Source organism: Hyaena hyaena, unplaced genomic scaffold, assembly GCF_003009895.1.
Source record: "Hyaena hyaena isolate Hyena2069 unplaced genomic scaffold, ASM300989v1 scaffold_155, whole genome shotgun sequence".
NCBI lineage: Eukaryota > Metazoa > Chordata > Mammalia > Carnivora > Hyaenidae > Hyaena > Hyaena hyaena.
In genome coordinates, this window is record NW_024080787.1 from 1,847,419 (window position 1) to 1,866,711 (window position 19,293).

The following is a 19,293-nucleotide window of genomic DNA, read 5'->3' on the forward strand; positions in this document are numbered from 1 at the left end:
TTAATTTTTTTTTAATGTTTTATTTATTTCTAGGAGAGAGAGAGAGAGACAGCGTGAGCAGGGGAGGGTCAGAGAGAGAGGGAGTCACAGACTGAAACAGGCTCCAGGCTCTGAGCTGGCAGTCAGCACAGAGCCCGACGCGGGGCTCGGACCCACGAACCGCGAGATCATGACCTGAGCGAAAGTCGGACGCTTAACCGACTAAGCCACCCAGGCGCCCCCCAAGAGTGAGGTCTTAACCAGGTGTCAGCCTTATGCCGATACATTCATGAGTTTTGCCTTGCAGGTGTGATGGGATCGGGGAACAGGAAAAGCTGTAAGATGTCAGTGGCTGTGAGCGCGCTGGGCTCTCACGCTGTGACAGGCAAGACGTGCGGTGCTTCCCCACACCTGGCACGCACCCTGCCATGTGCCACTTGCTTCCCAAACATGCGGCTTGACAATATACAATTGTGAAGTTGTGAGTGATAGTGGCCTAGGTCTGTGAAGACACACTTGTTAAAAAATTCTGGAAACCCATACAGAAAGAGGAATAAGAACTAAGACCCTCCCTTCGTGACAGACTTGTTCAGTTCAGACTCCTGCTTTAGCAGCTTGTTTTCTGCCCAGATGTCCCCGTGGCCCATCTGAGCAGTGGACCAACCCATCATGGCATTTCTTTCAAGGGACGTCTTGGGAAACACACTTTTTTTTCTTCTTAATTTGTGAAGACCAATAATGATGATTATCTTCTAGCATGTACCATGAGGACTGGTAAATCAGTCCATCACTGAACAAAATGTCTTAATTCTGGTGTTTGACCCACAGAAAAATTTGAAGATTTAAGCTCTTCGGATGAATCCTGCCCTGTTCCCCAGAGACAGAGGCCCTGTCGGAAGAAGGGCCTCAGCATCCATGAGGGGCCGCGAGCCTTGGCCCGGATCACGGCCATCGGCCTTGGCGGCCAGGTGCAGCGGCCTTGCTGTGGTGAGTGCTCCCACTTCCTGGTGGCTCTGTGGCAGAGCATCCTGAGAGGCCGGCCCGACAGGAAGCACCAGTTCTCAGCTTTCTGAGATGTGGGCCACTGGGTGGGGGCTGCAGCTGCGGGACCCGAGATGGCTTACAGGGATAGAAAGGCACTGATACTGGCTAGGTTCCGGGTTTTGGTTCATCCTTTGATTTTCCTTTCCGCTGGTTACAATTACAAATAGAACTTTCTCTTCAGCAGTGGAAATACAGCAAAGCTGGGATTTCATTCCACCGTGGTGGGGCAGCTAGTGCAGGAAAAATGTTCAAGTCCGGTGTCTGCCCCCATCACCAGCCAGAATTGGATGTGTCCCTGAATAGGCTCTTGCTCTCTTTTCTGCAAGTGCTGGGTTAGAGAATTCTTCGACGGTCCACTTGGTGGGTAGAACCCTGGCCCTGAGTTTATTCACGAATTGTTAGCTCCTCAAATTGAGCGCGGTGCTTTCGCGGAGTACAGGGGGTGCCGACGCTCCTGCTCTGGCCTCACCTCGTGATCAGTCTTAGTGTGAGTCGTATCTTGTAGTTAAAGCTTCCTTTATTTTTAAGTTCATTTCATTTATTTTGAGAGAGCACACATGAGCAGGGGTGGAACAGACAGGGGAAGAGAGAGAGGAGAGAGGGGGGAGAGAGAGAGAGAGAGAGAGAGAGAGAGAGAGAGAGAATATCCCATCTAGCCTCTTCACTGTTAGCTGGAGCCTAGCTCAAGGGGTCAGTCCCACAAACTGAGATCATGACCTGAGCCGAAACAAAGAGCCCCTTAACCTACTGAGCCATCCAGGTGCCCCAGTCTGGCTGGTCTAGCAGTCTGGGTGGAAGGGCCCCTCTCCTGAGTGATCACTCCTAGGCTTGGAAACTAAACTTTTCCAGTCACAGGAGACCATGTTTGAGTAAAGAGTATACAGTAGCTTGATTCCCTTCTATTCCCTTAGAGAGGAGTCTTGGTACTGGGCTGGGAGTTCTCCTTGTGGAGTGGCAGTCTGGCACCTTCTCCCATTACCCACAGTAGGGTGGCTAACTGGGCCTCTGGGGAAGCCACCCCCCAGCTCTGGGCGGGTTGCTACAGGATGAGAGCACACCTCCTCTCTCCTTGGGTGAGCGGTGCTTTTACAGGCACAGAGCTCTGGGGCATTTGGCTGGGCCGTTCTCCTTGTGGAGTAGCAGTCTGTGTCTTCTGAGGAGTCCCTGCTACCTGTCCCACCTGAGGTGTGGTGGGGCCATAGGAAGGACAGGTCTTACCTCGGGCGGGGGGTGGCAGTTAATCTGTGTTGCCATACAACCAGTGCTTTTTAAAATGGAATTTGTTCAAGACACCAGAATAATCTGGCCCGGGCCCATTTACACACAGGTCTTTTGTATCCCACAGAGGCAGACAAACATTCACCAAAGAGCAATGCTAATTGTCCCTTAGTTGTGCCATTTATTATTCATGGTTTACCTTACACTTTGTGGTTTTTAAATTTTCTATAAGTGCATATTATTCTCTTTGCCAGCAAGGGAAAAACACTTTTTAAAAAGCATTTATTTTATGAGAGAGAGCGAGCGAGCGAGCAGGTGAGGGGCAGAGAGAGAGGGAGAGAGAGAATCCCAAGCAGGCTCCACACTCAGGGCGGAGCCTGACACGGGGTTCAGTCCCACAACTGCAGGGTCACAACCTGAGCCAACATCAAGAGTCGGGGTGGGGCGCCTGGGTGGCTTGGTCAGTTAAGCGTCCAACTTCAGCTCAGGTCACAATCTCACGGTTCGTGGGTTCGAGCCCCACATCGGGCTCTGTGCTGACTGCCAGCTCAGAGCCTGGAGCCTGCTTCAGATTCTGTGTCTCCCTCTCTCTGACCCTCCCCTGCTCATGCTGTCTTTATCTCTCTCTCAAAACTAAATAATATATTAAAAAAAGAGTCGGGAGGCTTACCCAACTGAGGTACCCAGGTGCCCCGAAAACACACTTTTGAATGATAAATAGTATATGCTGATTTCTTTTTCTTTTTCTTCCTGATTGTAAATCTTGATAACTTCAGAAAGGTGTGAAGAAGGAAATAAGTCACCCATGACACCACCAGCCAGTCTCTTCTCTACAACTAAATGTATTTTCTGTGGGGAAGAGGCAGGGGTCAAATTGGAATTAAACCCTCTGGTTTGTGTCGTCTTTTCTCCCTTTTTCTTGCAGGCAGGTGCACTCAGAGGTTATGTAACTTGGTGTTACTGTTGTTAATTTTTAGCCCAGGGCCTACCACCTTCCTGCTCAGCCAGGTCTCTTTGCTGGGGTTGACTGACCCAAGGAGGAGCCCCGGGATGTCTGTGTTGGAAAGTCACAGGGAATGTGAAGGCTGATGTGTTTGAGGTGACATTTCCCGCTAGTGTTGTAGTTTCCCTTTGGTTCCGGAATCTGTGAACAGAGCTGAAGAGAGATAGGAATTTTCTTTCAGCTCGCCTGCATCCTGGGCCTTCCCCCCCCATGTTTCCTCTTGGGTGGTTGAATTTGGAAGGAGGAACTTGCATCTTTTTTTTTTTTTTAAATATTTTTATTTATTTCTACGAGAGAGAGACAGCATGAGCAGGGGAGGGTCAGAGAGAGAGGGAGTCACAGACTGAAACAGGCTCCAGGCTCTGAGCTGGCAGTCAGCACAGAGCCCGACGCGGGGCTCGAACCCACGAACCGCGAGATCATGACCTAAGCGAAAGTCGGACGCTTAACCGACTAAGCCACCCAGGCGCCCCTGGAGGAACTTGCATCTTTGTGGTCATGTGGGTTTATGGCTCCCCTTCTGTCCACAGAGCAGGTGCCTCCACGGGGTTATGTCACCTTTAACAGCAGTGATGAGAACCCGCTGGAAGTGGGGGGCCTCTGCTACAGGGACGTCACCTCCCCCATCAATGACCGGGATGTGGAGAGCAGCAGCAGTAGCAGTCGGGGTATGTGCACCCTGCCTCCCTCCCCCGCCCCCCGCCGGCCAGGGGTTCACTTGGAGTTAGGAGGCCCTGTGTGCCGCCCCTCTCCAATTCCCCTCCACCCTGGGGAAGGAAGGAATGGAACGGTGGTGGGTCCGGCCAGTAGAGAACAATGGGGCAAAGGGTACAGAAGGGCACTGGTGCTTGTGAGGACCAAGCTGGCATGGAGACAGGTGAGGTGTGGCTTCTGGCCCAGTGTCTCTCCATGCGGCATCTGGGAGAGCCGTTTCAGACCAGGTTAGCGCCTTGACTGGGGAGCCATCAGGGAAATGTCTGTTACATTATCTGTCATTTATTCAGTAGCCGTTTACGGAGTGCCGAGTATGCCAAGCACTGTTCCAGATGCTTGGATTTATCAGTGAACAAAACAGGCAAAACGCGCATCCACATGTTAGGGTCCGAGGGCTTGGGCTGGGCAGCCGCGTGAAACAGAAGACAGCAGTGAGCTGTTTAAGGAGGTGGTGAGTGCAGTGGGTGTGGGGCTCTGGGGCATCCCCCCGAGTGAGACCTGTGGTCAGGTGCTCTCGTCTTCGCTGTTTTCAGAAGAGCAGGCCTTCTGTGCCAACCTGGGGGTCGTGAGGCGCAGCAGCAGCAGCGAGGGCCTGACGAGGGCCCCGGGAGTCAGCAGTGAGGCCTCTCTGGAGAGCAACGAGGTGAAGCTTCTCCTTTCTTGATCTCCCGCCTCCCTCCCCTTTCTTGGTGGTGTGGGGGCTGCCTCCTTCAAGAGGGTAATCAATACTACATGCACATCAGATGCAAAGTCCTGGCCGCCCTCCGTGGATTTGGGCCACATGGACCATGGTGCAGGTCACCAGGGAAGCCTCTGGCTGGTGGGGGATTTTCACAGCTGGGGTTGTGGGGCAGAGAGTAGAGTGGATGCAGCTCACGTTAGCCGTGAGCCCCTCCGTGTTAACTCTGAACATAGCCTTCTCACCACAGGATTCGGATCATGCGTGTAAAAGCTCGGTTCGCAAGCAAACTAAAAGTTACATAAAGACCAAGAATCGTTACAGCAACAGTGACAGCCAGTGGTCTACCAGCACCGGGCCAGCTGGCGCAGCCTGCTCCCCGGGATCTGTTCCCCAGACAGAGAGGTCCCCTTATTCAGGACCCCAGGTGAGAGCAATCCATGAAAGTGGTAATTACACACTTTTAGTGCTTCTTGAGGCTCTTACTGTGCGCTTAGGATGGGCTGGGCCCTGTTGAGAGAAAAATGTGGAGATGATTTCCCCCCATGATCTGTGGAGCTGCTCAGGTTGAGAGGACTGCTAATGGCTACGAGTGCCAGGCGCAGGGTCTCTGTTCCATCCCTTTCCATAGGAGGGCTCTGTCTCTTCCCTTGTTTTCCATACTCGACTCAGCCTCCCTGAGCCTGGGGAGGAGAAAAACTGGACCGATCTTCCAGAGCTGCTGTCAGGAGTCAGTGAGGAGATGCATTCGAAGCGGAGATGAAGTGGCACTTAATGACAGCTGCCATCTCTGCCTCCCTCGCTGTGAGTCGCTGCGGCTTACCCAGCTTCTTAGGGGTTACAGGCACGGCCCAGCCACCCCGTGGTCTGTTCATCAAGTTCCCCTGCCCTCTGTGGGCGTAAGTGGTACAAAGAAAGAAGTCATTTCTTGCCATTTGTTTCAGTCACAGCTGTGCTGTTCACTAAAAGCAGGTGTGCTTGTTGCCTTCTCCTTGTGACCCCTCCAGGGAGCTGTGTCCAGCACCCGTGTTCCCAGGCTCACTGAGGGGCCACACCTTTCAATTACTTAAACGCTTTTCAGTGGGAGAGTGGGCGATGGGATCTTAAGGATGTTTTAGAAAATAGGTTGAGGAAATTGGCAGAGTGACAACATTTGAAAATGTACTCCTCCATTAAAGGCCACAAAAAACTGGCAGAAGTGATCAGAATCTGAATCAACCAAAGGCTTGGAGCAACTTGGAAATTTTTATTCAAGAGAAGTGGCTTTGTAGCGCTTTAACTTCGGCCCTGTTCCCATCCTTCCCCTGGCCCCAGTACCAAGGTAGCTGTGACAGCCACCACGGGGCAGAATGGAGTGGGGCTCGTTCAAGGTTTCATTTTCAAAGAATTTATTTATTTTGAGAGCATGAGTGCGTGAGCCAGGGAGGGGCAGAGAGAGAAAGATCTAAGCCTGTCCTGCACTGTCGGTGCAGAGCTGACACAGGGCTCCGAAACACAAACCTCTCAAACCGTCAGATCATGACATGAGCCGAAACCAAGAGTTGGACACTTAACTAAGTCACCAGGCGCCCCTAGACAAATACTTTAGATCAGCTTATTAAAATACGTTCAGTGAGCTAAAGGAAACCATATCTAGGTAGAGAATATCAACAAAGTGATAGAAATAAAAACAAATAGGAAGTGTATAGATGAAAAGTATAATCACTGAAATGAAAGCTTCACAAGGGCTCAAGAGCAGATTGAAGCACATGGGACCCACAAAGGTGACCTAGATCAAGTGAGATCATCGCGTCTAAGAAGAATGAACAAAAACCTAGGAGACACCACTAAGCAGCCAACACACACGTAATGATGTTCCAGAAGGGGGGCAAGAGCATAAAAAAAAATGTTTATAAAATAGCCAGACCTTCCCAGATTTGATCAGATACATGAATCTGCACGTCCAGGAAGCTGTATGAACTCTAAGTAGGTTAGTCTCAGATCTACGCCTAAATCTATCATAATCTGTCCAAAAACACAAGGAGAATCTTGAAGGGAGCAGGAGAGGAGTCTTTATACAAGGAACACCTGTCAGATTAACCACTAGTTTTCCATCAGAAACCATGGGGCCTAGAGGGCATTTGATGATAGAGTCAGAGTAATGGAAGAAACCAGCCAACCAAGAATGCTGTATCCAGGCAGAAACTATCCTTCAGAAGTGAGGGAGAAATGAAGACCGTCACAGGTAAAAAGAGACTGAAGAGTGTGTTGCCAGCAGACCTGCCCTACGGGAACAGGAACTGTGTCCAGGCTGAAAAGAAAGGGCACTGGCCGCAGGGACACGGGCAGGGGCAGGTGTCTCTGGACTACGAGCTCTGCCTAAGGGCGCAGAGAGGAGGGGCTGCAGCCAGAGATGACGCACCAGAGAACTTGGGGGATCCACAGGGCTGACCCGGCTTAGACGCATGTGGCGGCAGGATCTGCGCTGCAGCACCGCCTTTTCGGGCCCACATCCTCTGACCTGTTCCGCTCTTCGGCCCTTCAGGACCTCGCCACGCTGCTGGAGCAGATCGGGTGTCTCAAGTACCTGCAGGTGTTCGAGGAGCAAGACGTGGACCTCCGCATTTTCCTTACCCTCACCGAGAGCGACCTGAAGGAAATCGGCATCACGTGAGTGCCGAGGGGCCTTTGTGGCCACGGCCCCCTCGGTTCCACCAAGCGTGAAGGGGCCGCTTAGCTCCGAACTCCCCAGTGCGGGGAGGGGACCACCTGCCCCGTCTGGACGTCTGCTCGCTCTCTGCAGCCAGCTGTCCTCTCTCTGGTCCTCCGGCTGCATCGAGCTTAGGTGCTGAAGGCCTGGGTCCCCTGGCAGACACTGCTGTGATAAGGGCACCCGGACATTTTCTGCCGTTCGCTTTTGACAGCTTCCCGAGGGGGTAGGGAGGCCATTCACAGCCTGGCCCCGGCAGGCCTGAGCTCCCCGTTCAGTGGGAGCAGCAACCAGGCAGGGGAAGGAAACGGGCAGGCAGGGCGGGCCAGCGCCTGCTGTGGTCACTTCTTAAGATCATTTGTTTCTGTCATCTGTCCCAGGATCCGGGGGCCACTGTCTCCTTTCAAAGCTGGGATCTTTCCTAGGGGACCATCTTGGTGGAAGGATGGTCCGCAGCACCTCCACACACAGCAGGTCCGCGTTCTCTCGTTCACTCCTGCAGGCTGTTTGGGCCTAAGAGGAAGATGACCTCTGCCATCGCCCGCTGGCACAGCAGTGCCCGGCCCCCCAGCGATGCCCTGGAGCTGGCCTATGCCGACCGGCTTGAAGCTGAGATGCAGGAGCTCGCCATCCAGCTGCACAAAGTATGTGGTGAGCGGGGGAGGGACGTGGAGACCCACCTGCAGAGAAGGACACATTGTGGAGAGCCGTGGGGACGGATGGCCAGGGTCAGCAGGGAGCAGCAGCCAGGGCGGGTGGTGGGGCGGTAAGGGCAGAAAGCGCTACTGCCTGTGTGTGTGTAAAACGGGAGATGCAGAGCCAGGCCCCCAGGAAGAAGGCTCAGAAAGGCAGGGGACGTTGGACAGGAGGTCACCTGCCAGAGGAGAGGGTGAGGGCAGAGCACACGCAGCTGGCATGGACGTCACAGGGCGTGAGGGTAGGGACCCAAAGCAAGGGGCGCCCCGAGGTGGACGCCGGCCCAGGAGAGCAGGAGCTGAGAGCCAGTGGTCGTGGCGGAGAGAGGACTGGGGTTGAGGGGACCCAGCACGAGTGGCCCTGGCCTTGCATCCCCCCTGCTCATTTGCCCGCCCGCCCCCCACCCACCCTACCTCCTGCCTCTCTGGCTGCAGCGCTGTGAGGAGGTGGAGGCCATGCGAGGCCAGGTGTCCCAGGAGCAGGAGCTGCGGGCGGTGGTGGAGAGCTGCCTCCTGGAGCAGGACGGGGCGCGGAAGGACGTGCACGCCCAGCTGCAGGAGACCCGGGCCCTGGCCCGCGACGCTGCTCTCGTCTTGGACCAGCTGCGGTGAGTGGGCATCTGAGCCGCCCCCAGGCCGGACCCTGACTCCACCAGATTCTTCAACCAAGTGGTGGTTCTTAAGGCCTTCTGGGGTCACTCACCGCCACCCTCCATTTCAGTCTGGCTGTCCCTTTCCGCAGGGCAGACCCAAGCATCTGCACACGGTGTGCAGTTCTTCCCTCAGAGCTTATCCCCGAAGGTGCCTAGTGTGCGCGCCTGCCGTGAAGGCAGAGCCCCACTGACACTCAGGGAGCTGGGGTCCCTGTTGCCCTGCTGCGGCCGGGGAAGACCCTCTCCCAGGCCTCTCCCTCATTCGCACTTGGCCTTGTGTCTGGCAGAGCCTGTCAAGCCGAGTTGTCTGCCAGAGTGAAGCAGGAGTCGTCCACCCGAGGGCCCCCTCTGGGCCCACCCCTCCCCACGGCTGGTAAGAACCGTGTCCTCCCAGAGTTACCACACTATGGTAGCCGAAGTCCCTTGTGACTTCTGCAGCTGGGGCTACCCCACGGCCAAGCCTCCCTGTCAGCTGGGGACCCTCACAGTTTCACTCCTGAGGCTGGACCCAGACTGCCCCCTCCCCCCCGTCAGTGCTTTGGAAAAACAGGCGACCACATTTTGATATAATAGTGTCACACAGGTACTGACAGTGGGTGGGTCCCCCGGTCGGAACAGCTCAGGACAAAGTGGCAGGGCCTGTGGGGACCACACAAGCCCCAGGCCCACCTAGCCCTCTGCCCCACAGACTCCAAAGGCTGGCAGGCTTCCCTGCAGGCTCTGAGCCTCCCTGAGCTGTCAGGAGCATTGGAGGATCGAGTCCAGGAAATGGGTGAGTCTCTCAGCCAGTGGCCTCACCCCCACCCAGGGGCCAAAAGTGGGTAAACGGGAACCCTTGCCTGGTCAGCTCAGACCCCCGAGTCAGCCGTACCATAGCCCGCTGTCGTCAAGGTCACGTTTCTAGGCACCTCCCCGCCTCTCTCCCACACTCACAAAGCAGCAACTAACTGCTCCCGTCCTCAGGGCGAGTGCTATGCTCAGTGACCCAGAGCTTGGAGAAGCTGCAAGCGCTGAACGGGAAGGAGAACTGGCGGGAGCCTTAGCTGGGAGGGACGGTGAGTGTCCGCCAGCCCAGGACCCAGGCCGGAGAGCAGGGGGCACCGGGCAGCAGCAAGCGCCCACTTCAGTCTTCCCTTTCCCTTCTCAGAATCTGACGTTGGGTGACTGATCCACCCTGAAGCTGTGTGCCTGGAAGACAGGAGGGCAGTGAGCAAGCGGCTGCAGCAGGCCGGCCCGAGCGGGGGCCGCAGCGTCAGGCCCCCGGAGCAGCTGGCGGAGGCAGGACAGGGCCGTGAGGCCCACGCAGAGGCGGCCCGAGGGCCTCTTGCCCAGAACCAGGGGGGAAGGCCCGGAGCAGGCAGGGCCACGGGGAGAGAGTGGGTCCCCATACACCGCAGGTGCCACGCTGAAAGGACTGGGCGCCTGGGCAGCGGAGGTCATTTGCTGGAAAATAAAATTTAAGATCTGGTGAAGGGCTCAGTTCTGGTCCCACGACATGCAGTCCTGGCTGACAAACCGTGCTGTGACCCTGCCCCATTCAGTAACCCACTGGGACCCAGCCCCCTCTGCCGGGACGGAGACCGCCACACTCAGAGCAGGGCCGACTGGGTGCCTTCTGTTCTGTCCATCCCCTGGGGCTAGAGCCACCTGTGCTCAGAGCCCCCTCGGTTCTACCCAAGCAATCTGAAGAGTGTTGCGCGCGGCCCTGGTGCCCCAGGAAATAAGAGAGGAACAAGGTACAGGTATTTTATTTACAGAATGAAGGGCCTTTGCCCACATGTGCTGGCCACTTCACTGAGGCTCTAAGGTGGAAAAGATGCTCAGGCTGGGCCAGAGCACGGCTCTCCTTACCAGGCCACATAGGCGCTGTGGAAACTTGGTTAGCTTCACTGAGGAGTTTCCAGACATAGGGCCACGGGCGACTGCTAGTGGTGACCTGCCCATCTGTGGTGGCTCTCCGGTTGTCATTCTGCACACGCGGCCAGTGCCTCCATACCACATCCCGGAGCTGCCTATGGACTGTGCTGGGAATGGAGAAAGGGAGGCTTGCAAAGCAAAGGGCAGCGAGCTTGGCCCAGGTGTGGCTAGAAGCCCCTGACCAGGCCCAGGGAGGTCCGAGGGGGCAGTGCCACAGCAACCACAGAGAAGTGGACAGAGGCCTGTATCATCAGCTCTGTGCTGATTGGAGCCCAGCACTTGGGCCTGGCTCCCAGCCTTAGGTCCCTGGACAGTGGGAAAAGGGGGCCCCTCATGCACCCAGCCCTGGGCCTGTGACCAAACCCAGAGAACAAACAGAGCAGCCAAGAATGGACTTTGCTGTCCTCCTTTCAACAACTCCACCTACAGCTGGGCTTCATGGCCCCAACTAAACTTGGGGACCAGAGCCCAATGGGTTTAAAGGGGCCTTGAAGCCTCACCCCTGTTGACACACCACAGAAGACAAAGCTAATCACCACCACCGGAGTTCACAGTACTGAGCCAGCTCTTCCCTCGGCCCTGGGAGGCTGCTGACAGGTCTCCGAGGCACCCTCCCCAAGCAGAAACGAACTTCTCAGTGGGGTGTGTGCACCCACCCGGGTACCTGGGTGATCCCGCCACCAACCTGTGTGTCTCCCGTGGGGGAGGGTTTGAGCCTTAGAGTAGGAGAGAATGTCCTGAGCCTGGAGAGCCAGGTCCAGTGCAAGCAGGCCGCCTCCTGACCCGCGGGGGCTGGGCTCCCACTAGCTCAGCCACCACCCAGGAGCTGTTTGGGGCGGTGGAGAGGACGAGATGCCCGCTTGTCCCATCTCGCCATAACCCCAGGAGTTCAGGGCACGGACAGAACCAAGGGAGGGCAGTAGACACACAGCATAGACTCAACCTCAGGAGGAAGATGGGAGGAGCTTCTCCAGGGCTTTCTTCTGCTTCTCGGTGGCAGCAGCCAGAGCCTCAGCCAGCTTCTCCTCGGGCATCATGTTGAGCACCTTGAGGGCGAAGAGCAGCTGGTACTTGGCAGTGCTGGTAAAGGCGTTGCTCAGGAAGTTGGGAAAGCCACCAACTCGGTCTTTTTGGGTATAAAGCGGGACCCGCACAAGCCCCAGCACCTGCATGGAGAGGAGACCGGAGTGGGACTGGGCCCCCAAACCGACGCTGCAGCCCTAGCAGGAGGGGCCCTGGAGCTGCCCGGGCAAGGGCAGCCAGGTTGCAAAGGACACAATGGGAGACCCAGGCAGGGTCTGGTGAGGCGCAAGCCAGCAGCACCCTTGGAGCAGTACAGCCTCTACTCCCCCAAGCAAGTTTCAAAGCTGACCCCATGCATCTTCCACCCTCTGCATCTTCTAATTCCAGCCCCTATCCGCTGGCAGGAAGACCCCCCCCCCCCGAGTTCACACCCCATGCTCCCCCTTCCTTCCACTCGTGAATCCCAAAGATCCCAAGTGTGACTCTCCCAGTTCCTCCAGAGTATAAATAAAACCCACAAACCAGTTAAGAACCTTCATCACCCCAACCATGAGATCCCGGCCCTTGAACCCAGCCCTATTTTCCCACCTCCCCAGAAGGCACCACCCTATCCCATCCCCCCACCAATCCCACTCCCCACTCCCAGGATTGGCAATGGCAGGCAGCAAGGCAGATGGAACACAGCCCCGAGGGAACCCTAGCCCCGGGCCCCCCTCTCTCCCCCCACCCCGCCCCCAGGTCCCCCTCCCCACCCTGATGCTGGAGACAGCGACACCCCACCCAGCCCGGCCAGGGGACCCTCAGGAGGACGTGTTACCCATCGGTGCCTTTCACGGGGCCAGAGCCAAACCCCGGGGCGGGGGTCGGGGCCCGGGCGGCGGCCCCACCTCCAGGCCGTGGTCGCGCGAATGCACCGCGCTGATCTCCACGGCGTGCAGCTGCTCCAGCGTCAGCTGCCGTGCGTACAGGTGCGCCACGACGCGGTGCGGGCCCTCGGTCAGGTGCGAGCTCAGGTAGTCGGCCTCCGTGAGGCGCAGGCAGCCCAGGCCCAGGCCCAGCACCCGGTTCAGACCGTCCTCCAGAGACCAAAAGCGCCGGTCCACGAAGCCCCCGGGGAAACCCAGCAGCCCGTCGAAGCGCATCTGCATCTGCAAGGAAGCGCCGGGTCACGGGCGCGGGGTGCGAGCGGCGCCCTTATCCCCCCCCGCCCACCCGGGTCCTCACCAGCACCGAGAAGCGCATGGGGATGCGGCCGAAAAGCTGCCCGGGGTTGGCAGCGTACAGCATGGCGTGGCACGAGTGGCTCCAGCCCGGCCCCAGGCGCATAGCCTCCACCCGGCTTATCTGCTTCAGCTCCGGGACTGCCGCCGACATCTTGGCACTACCCCGCGCGGCTAGGGCGCCTCTCCTTAAGTGCATGCGCCGGCCCGCCCCCCGCTGGGCCCGACCAATCCGCAGGCAGCCGCGTCCCTAGGCACCGCCCCTCCACCAATTGCTGACGCCCGTTGGGGCCGAGCCCACCCCGGCGCCCCGACGCGTCGTTGAGGCGCGGAAGAGGCGTGTGCAAAGGTCGGAACTGCACGCGTTCCCGCCCGCCGCTTGGAGAACCACAAAGCCCAGGAGGCTCCGCGCTAGCCGAGCTCAGTCGAGACGAGCGCTGTCGCGGGGGGCCTCGGGCGGGCGCTGCCTGCGGAGCTGGGGCCCCGACCGACCCCCGGGCTTTCCCCCAGAGCCTCCCAGGGGGCGCCGCACCAGCCCCCGCCACACTCCCTGCGGGCGCCTTTCCCCCGGAGGGCTTATGGGAGCCTGGTGACCAGGGGGCAAGACCCGTCCCTGCACGCGCGCCAGACAAGCACTCGGGTCCAAGGTCACTGCTGGTCGGCTCCAGAAGAGCAAGGAAGGCAGGGCCTGGCAGAGCTCCAGCTGCCCCCCTGGTCTGTGTCCACGCACAGCCCTGGGGCTCCTAGACTCAGCCTGTGGGAAGAGGAAGTACCTTAAATCCCGGCCCAGCCTCCCGCGTTTCCTCCAAGTCAGACACCATATGCCATGTACTGTTGGAGGAAATGGGGTCTCCCCAATTTACCAAGGAGTAACCTGGGGCATCGAGGAACAGGACCTGCCTTAAGGGTACCCAGCAGTTGGTGCCAGAGCCAGGATCTCACCCAAGAGTCCCACCCTGTCTCCTGACCAGTGTCCACAACAGAAAACCTCCCACCTTCCACAGAAGAGGCGCTGAGGTACATCCCCTGTGTCTGCTGGGGCTCAGGAGCATGGGGACGGTGTCCGGGGGGCAGCAGTGGGGCCACTTGTCCACTGGTTGGCCCAAACTCCATTTTCCTCCCACGGTGGGCGAAGATTTGCTGAGGAAGGAAGCATCATGTGCACTCCCCATGCAGCGAGGGAGGGCAAGCTCTGTGGCAGAGAAGGCTGCCCCTGAGCAGAAGACAGCAGGGGCAGAGGACGGGCAAGTGTTGGTAAGGACCCACTGGAGGCTCATTCACAGAGTCGTGTTCGTATCCTGTCACACGCAGGGGAGTAAGGATCCAAAGAGAAGGCTCCCTCTCTCCCCATCCATGGCCTCTCCCAGGATTTCAATGGGCAGCCACAGCTCAGGGAAAAGCCAGATCCCAAGGCAAGTGACCGTGTCCGAAGAGCAGATGTTGTTGAGGGGAAGGACCCGCCAGGCAGGACACGTCTCCAGGCCACAGGGCACAACCCAGACCCTGGGAGGGGTCAGAGGGCACAGAGGAAAGGCGCCCCATGCCCCAACCCCTCCCCGAAACAAGATGTGAACAAAGTTCCCGGTCTGCTGATGAGAAGTGTAGAGGGAGATCCAGTGCAGCCCATGCAAGACATCTGACCCTGAGCACCTTTCGACTCACCCTGGGGCCGTGCCCCAAACACGACTGAGCAGCTGCAGAGCGGAGGGTGGCAGTCCTTCCCTGGGGCTTGGACTAGACGGCAGAGAACACTGGTTCCACCAGAAAGCCCCTGAGTCAAAGAGGGGACCTGAGGAGACCGCTTGGAACCACGTTTGCAAAGGAGCCGCTGGCGAGGCATTCCGGCACCACAGCCTCTCCCTCCTGGGAGGCCGCGTGCCGGGCAGGGAAGCTGGCAGCCACAGCTGGCCCTCTAATCCATCCTACGCAACAGGTGGAGAGAGCTGTTCCCTGTGTAAAAGCCTCTGACTGCTCTCAGAATAAAACCCCTGCCCGTCCCTATGAGGTCCGGTAGCATCTGCACCCCCACTTGCCCCGATTCTGACACGCCAGCAACTGGTGACACTTGGGGCGTCTTTCTGCTCACTGGTCACACCAGGCTCACTCTGGCCTCAGGGCCTTTGTGCGTGCTGTGCTGGCTGCCTGGGCTCTCTTCCAGGACCACCTCTTTCACATCCTTCAGGGCTCAGCCGAAATTCCTCCTCAGAGATGCTCTCCTCAACCACAGATTCAACCAAATACCCCATGTGACTCCATCTCACCAGCCGACGCTCTTCCTAACAGTAACCAAACCTGTGCAGTGCCTCACAGCCTAGAACACAAACTGCCAGGAGCCTGAACCTTGCATGTGTCCGCCCTCTCCAGCCCAGCCCACAGGGAGGTGCTCGCTGAGTATCTGGGATGCGTCAGCGATGGTGACGGGGACTGCAGCGGTGACCTGCACACCTGAAGTGCTGCTCCTCCTCCACGGCTCATAAAATGAGACATGTCCCCAGAGCGCCCTTCACTGCAACCCAGAATCAGCACGATGACCGCAGCAGTCATCAGCAGGAGCCCCCAGGCCTCACACACCATCTCACGCGCCCTCACAGCCTTCTGAAGTCCTGTGTCACGGACACCTCACACGAGGAAACGGAGGCTGTGGCCACACACCAGTGCTCGCGCTGCTGTGGGGGTGTGAGCTGCCATGAGCCACCCGGCTGTCCTGCCTCCGGGCTGAGAAACAGCTGAGGTCCCTGGGTGCTATGCAGAGGAAGGAATGCACAAGATATTGCTGCATGATTTTATTACTATAAATATACAGTAAAAACGAACAAAAACTAGCCAATCAGAGTACATCAAATGATAGCACATGTAAGTCCAAGACGGGCCAGTCGGCATCCCGGCCTTCAGACAAGAGTACTGGCACCAATACCAATGGCGAGGCCGGGGTGGAGGGTCAGGCGCGGGGCAGGGAGGAGGCAGCCTGTGTGCACGTGTGCAGGCACTCACGTGTGCACACGGGCGTATGTGCAGGCATGAACACGGGGGCAGGGAGTCTGGGGACTGGGGCAGGCTGGCCTGGGCCTGGCGGGGAGCTGTGTGAAAGGCAGCGCTCTGCTCACGGGCTCAACTGCAGAGAGAGCCAACCACATCCTGTCCGTTTCCCCCCCGAGTGCCCTGCGGTAGGCGGGCCGGGGGGGCCCGGGGCTCTGGGGACTGCTGCTGGCTGCCCCAGAACCATCCTTCCCAGGGCAGATCCCCAGGAAGTGGGCCCCTCTGCAGCCTGCACCCTGAGCCACGAATGTGTTTGGGTCTCAGGGAGCCGACAGACCCAACCACCCGGCTCAAGGTCACCCCGGGGCAGGTCTCACCCTGGCGTGCCACGGCTGGACGCCCCCTTTGCCTCTGTTGCCCAGAAAGTTTTGCTCAAAAAAACAAACAAAAACAAGGTCACCTCAGATGGAATGTTCCTCCCCCAGGGCAGGTCCACCTCAGGGACCCCAGACAGGACAAATTCTAGAGAAACCAAGTGACATTACGATGGTGAAGAGGGAGCAGGGAAGCTGCTAAGAGCCCTCCCTAGGGCAAGCGGACAGAAGCTCACTAGCCCAGCAGAAGCCCTTCGCCTGGAGGGACCTGCCGTGTGATCAAAGCCGCTTCGGAGAAGGTGCAGGGCCGGGAGAGGGGCCACCGGTCGCCAAGTGCTGCACATAGCCTGTGCTTCGGTGCCTCTGCCCCGGGATCAGACCCACACCCGGCCTCGCATGGCCACCCCCGATGCCCAGGGGCTGAGCGGGGCTGCGGGGAAAGGAGGTGGTGGGAGGCAGCCGTTGCCTCCAGGGCCGGAGCAGGAAGGGGGAGAAGCAGCGATGAGTGCGGAGCAGCAGCAACAGCCAGGCTGCCGAGGACACAGGTGCACGAGGGACAGGGGACAGGCACTGTTTCCTTCACTGCCAGAACTCGGACCCCGCCTCCCCTCCTCCTTCGGCAACAAGGCCCCCACAATCTCTCTTGTGAAGACAGCACCTCACCCGCCAGCACAATTTTCTTCTGTGAGTCTGTGTTGAGTGTTCAGGCTTTAAGTCCCCAGTGGCTGGGGTGCTGGGAGAAGCCGATCCAGGGCGCATGTGGGTGGTCATGCCCTGGTCCTGGCCACTCAGCCAATGGGGCATTTGGGGGAAAGCCCAGAGCTCAGAGCCCAGGACAGAAAGCTGCTGTCCTTCATCTGTACCATTTACAAATACATCAACTGTAGAAAAAGGAATTTGTCAGAGGAGACAGTCCACTGTGCTCTTCAATTGAGGGTCATACGGCCCCTCGGAGCCAGTGGCCACGCGGAGCGTGCAAGACAGGAGAGGCCAGGGGTCACGCTGGAATCCGGTGGCCTCTCGGCAAAGTCTGGGGAGCTGAGGGCTCCATGCTGCCAGCCGGGCCAGGCTCTCAGAGTGGGGTCAGCTCGGTGGCCCCAGGGTCAGGACTGGGGCCACCCAGCACAGGCCGGGGTGGCCCAGTGGTACGGAGGCCGCGGGGCGTCTCCACGGAGGTGGACCAGCCTGCAGGCAGGAGCAGAGGGAGAAGGGGTCATGCTTGGGCAAGTCACCACCTCATTCATCAGGCTGTTTCTACCAACCAGGAGTCCCCACCAGGACTGGGCCACCCAGCACCCCCTACTGTGTGTCCGCAGCAGGATCACACAGAGACCTGGAATCCGGCCCTGACAGAGAAAAGAGGGTCTGTCCCTCTTGGAGCAGATCCAAGGCAGCGGCATCAGCCAACACCCCAGAACAGAATGCGACAGGTGCCACAGGTTCCTGGACCCCCGACCCGTGCGCGGCCCATGCTTCCCGGGGTCTGACCAGCCGGCGTCCTTCAGGGCTTACTGCTGAATGAGGCCGGAACTCAGTCCGCCCGGGCAGAGGGGAGTGGACTTGGACTGGGTGCGCATCCCATGCTCGCGGCAGCCCCAGGAGCTCCACGCTGCCTTCTTCAGAGGCCTCTCTGGCCATTTCCACACTGTTGCCTCCTGATGCCATGAGGCACTCTGTCCCTGGACCAAGTCTGCCCCCTGGGGCACTGGTGCTGAAGCTGGGACCCAGGCCTGCAGCGGCGAGTGACCGGCACAATGCTCAGGGCTGCAGAGCGATGTCGACCACCCGCCCGCCAGCTCAGGATGGGCTCCACAGGACAGCCTTCCAACGGCAAACCAAGGAGTGCTTCTGCCACCTGTCACCCGTGACGCAGCCTGAGGCGGGGGAGCCACGAGGCGCTGTGGCTTTGTGTCTGCTGTGCAGCCCACAGGCAAAATCCAGTTCTCTGCAGCGCGGCCTGACCTGTACTTTCTACTTTTGGAAGGTTTATCTCCATCATAGCACCCAGCACTGACGCGGAGACCAGGGCCAACTTTATAAAAGTGTTGGCCCTATTTCAACACCAGGCAAGATTTGTCAGAAGGAAACATTCAAGGAGAACAAGGAAGGTTTGCGTGGAAACCTAAGAGCAGCTGTCAAAACAAGCGGACAAACACCGGAGCTCAGGACAGCCGACAGGGTCAGCCGCACACCAGCCGGGGCTGCCAGGCTCCACCCCACAGTCTGGGAACGCGTGGGCCACCGGAGGCATCAGGTTCCCAGAGCCGCTAATGTCACACAAAGGAGGGGAAGCAGGTCCTCAACACACTTGCCTACATGCTTGTGGTGCTTCTGGAACAGCCTTCCATGAAACCACCATTTGGCAAAGTCACCCAGGTAGAGGGCAACTCCCTGTCAGGGTGGGGAGCAACATAGGGGTCAACTTCACGTGGCCTCCTCACAGACGATTTCAGCATGTGCTGGCATTCCAGAAGGTTCCATAGGTAGGTTGGGGGACAAGCTAGTCAGCAGTAACAGTGGGGTCTTAGCAAGGGCTAAGTTGCCATTTCTGGGGCCCTGAAGGCCGGAAAAGCCTGACTAGGCTATCTAGTCCAGATAGAAAAAACACTGGCCCCAAAAGTTGGCCAACATCAGACCCCCCCCAGGCCCACCTCTTAGGGACAAAGGTGTAGCATGTTTTTGGAGTTCTGGATTCAGAAACCAGGACCCCAGGGAAGATAGGGATATGGAAGAAGCCCAGAGAAAGGGAAGGAACCCCCCAGGGAGGGAGGAGAGCCAGATGGCGAGGTCCTCTCTCTCCAGCACTGTCAAGGATGCCCCTCAGAGCCACCCCACAACGCATATGAAGGCGATCACGTACCAGCTTACTCCTCTATACCAACAGAGCAGGAGTCAGGCCCCAGGGCTGTGCAGAGGAGGAGAGAGACGGAAGCTCAGTTAGCAAAGCGCTCAGACAGACCAGCACATTCCACAGCAAATGCACTGTTTTAGGACAAGATTCCCCGGGAGAACACGGGTGGAAATGCCCACACAGACTGATGTGCTGAAACAAAGGAGAACAGAGCACTGGGCCACCGTCCAACGCAGAAACACTCAGCCTGGGCAGGCC

At 58.2% G+C, this 19,293-nt stretch overlaps 3 protein-coding genes across 11 annotated transcripts in view; 1 reads left to right on the top strand and 2 right to left on the bottom strand.

The window, feature by feature from the left end:
* Positions 1-10,143, top strand: part of ANKS3 (ankyrin repeat and sterile alpha motif domain containing 3) — a 31,278-nt gene extending 21,135 nt beyond the window's left edge. For 3 of the 5 annotated variants that reach the window (XM_039239290.1, XM_039239293.1, XM_039239294.1), the window contains 11 exons: positions 808-966; positions 3,775-3,912; positions 4,492-4,601; positions 4,888-5,064; positions 7,162-7,286; positions 7,829-7,970; positions 8,457-8,629; positions 8,962-9,047; positions 9,363-9,446; positions 9,638-9,729; positions 9,802-10,143. In XM_039239290.1, coding sequence (XP_039095221.1) covers positions 808-966; positions 3,775-3,912; positions 4,492-4,601; positions 4,888-5,064; positions 7,162-7,286; positions 7,829-7,970; positions 8,457-8,629; positions 8,962-9,047; positions 9,363-9,446; positions 9,638-9,717 — 1,274 coding nt within the window. In that variant the 3' untranslated portion in view covers positions 9,718-9,729; positions 9,802-10,143. The remainder of the gene's footprint in view (positions 1-807; positions 967-3,774; positions 3,913-4,491; positions 4,602-4,887; positions 5,065-7,161; positions 7,287-7,828; positions 7,971-8,456; positions 8,630-8,961; positions 9,048-9,362; positions 9,447-9,637; positions 9,730-9,801) is intronic. The other 2 variants (XM_039239291.1, XM_039239292.1) reach the window with 2 other exon arrangements.
* Positions 10,144-10,406: 263 nt separating this feature from the next.
* NUDT16L1 (nudix hydrolase 16 like 1) lies at positions 10,407-12,998 on the bottom strand. 2 transcript variants are annotated; one of them, XM_039239295.1, is made up of 4 exons: positions 12,839-12,998; positions 12,502-12,762; positions 11,535-11,757; positions 10,407-10,698 (listed from the first exon to the last, which is right to left on the bottom strand). In XM_039239295.1, exons 1-3 carry the CDS (start codon positions 12,986-12,988, stop codon positions 11,536-11,538), a joined length of 633 nt encoding a protein of 210 aa, XP_039095226.1. In that variant the 5' UTR covers positions 12,989-12,998; the 3' UTR covers positions 10,407-10,698; position 11,535. The 2 variants fall into 2 exon arrangements, with proteins under 2 accessions (XP_039095226.1, XP_039095227.1); XM_039239296.1 differs by lacking the exon at positions 12,502-12,762.
* A 3,200-nt stretch (positions 12,999-16,198) lies between these two features.
* MGRN1 (mahogunin ring finger 1) overlaps positions 16,199-19,293 on the bottom strand; it is a 56,969-nt gene continuing 53,874 nt past the window's right edge. For 2 of the 4 annotated variants that reach the window (XM_039239263.1, XM_039239265.1), the window contains 2 exons: positions 19,045-19,089; positions 17,281-17,369 (listed from right to left, as the gene is read on the bottom strand). In XM_039239263.1, the coding sequence (XP_039095194.1) occupies positions 19,049-19,089 (41 nt within the window). In that variant the 3' untranslated portion in view covers positions 17,281-17,369; positions 19,045-19,048. Of the gene's footprint in view, positions 17,370-19,044; positions 19,090-19,293 lie in introns of all 4 variants that reach the window. The other 2 variants (XM_039239262.1, XM_039239261.1) reach the window with 1 other exon arrangement.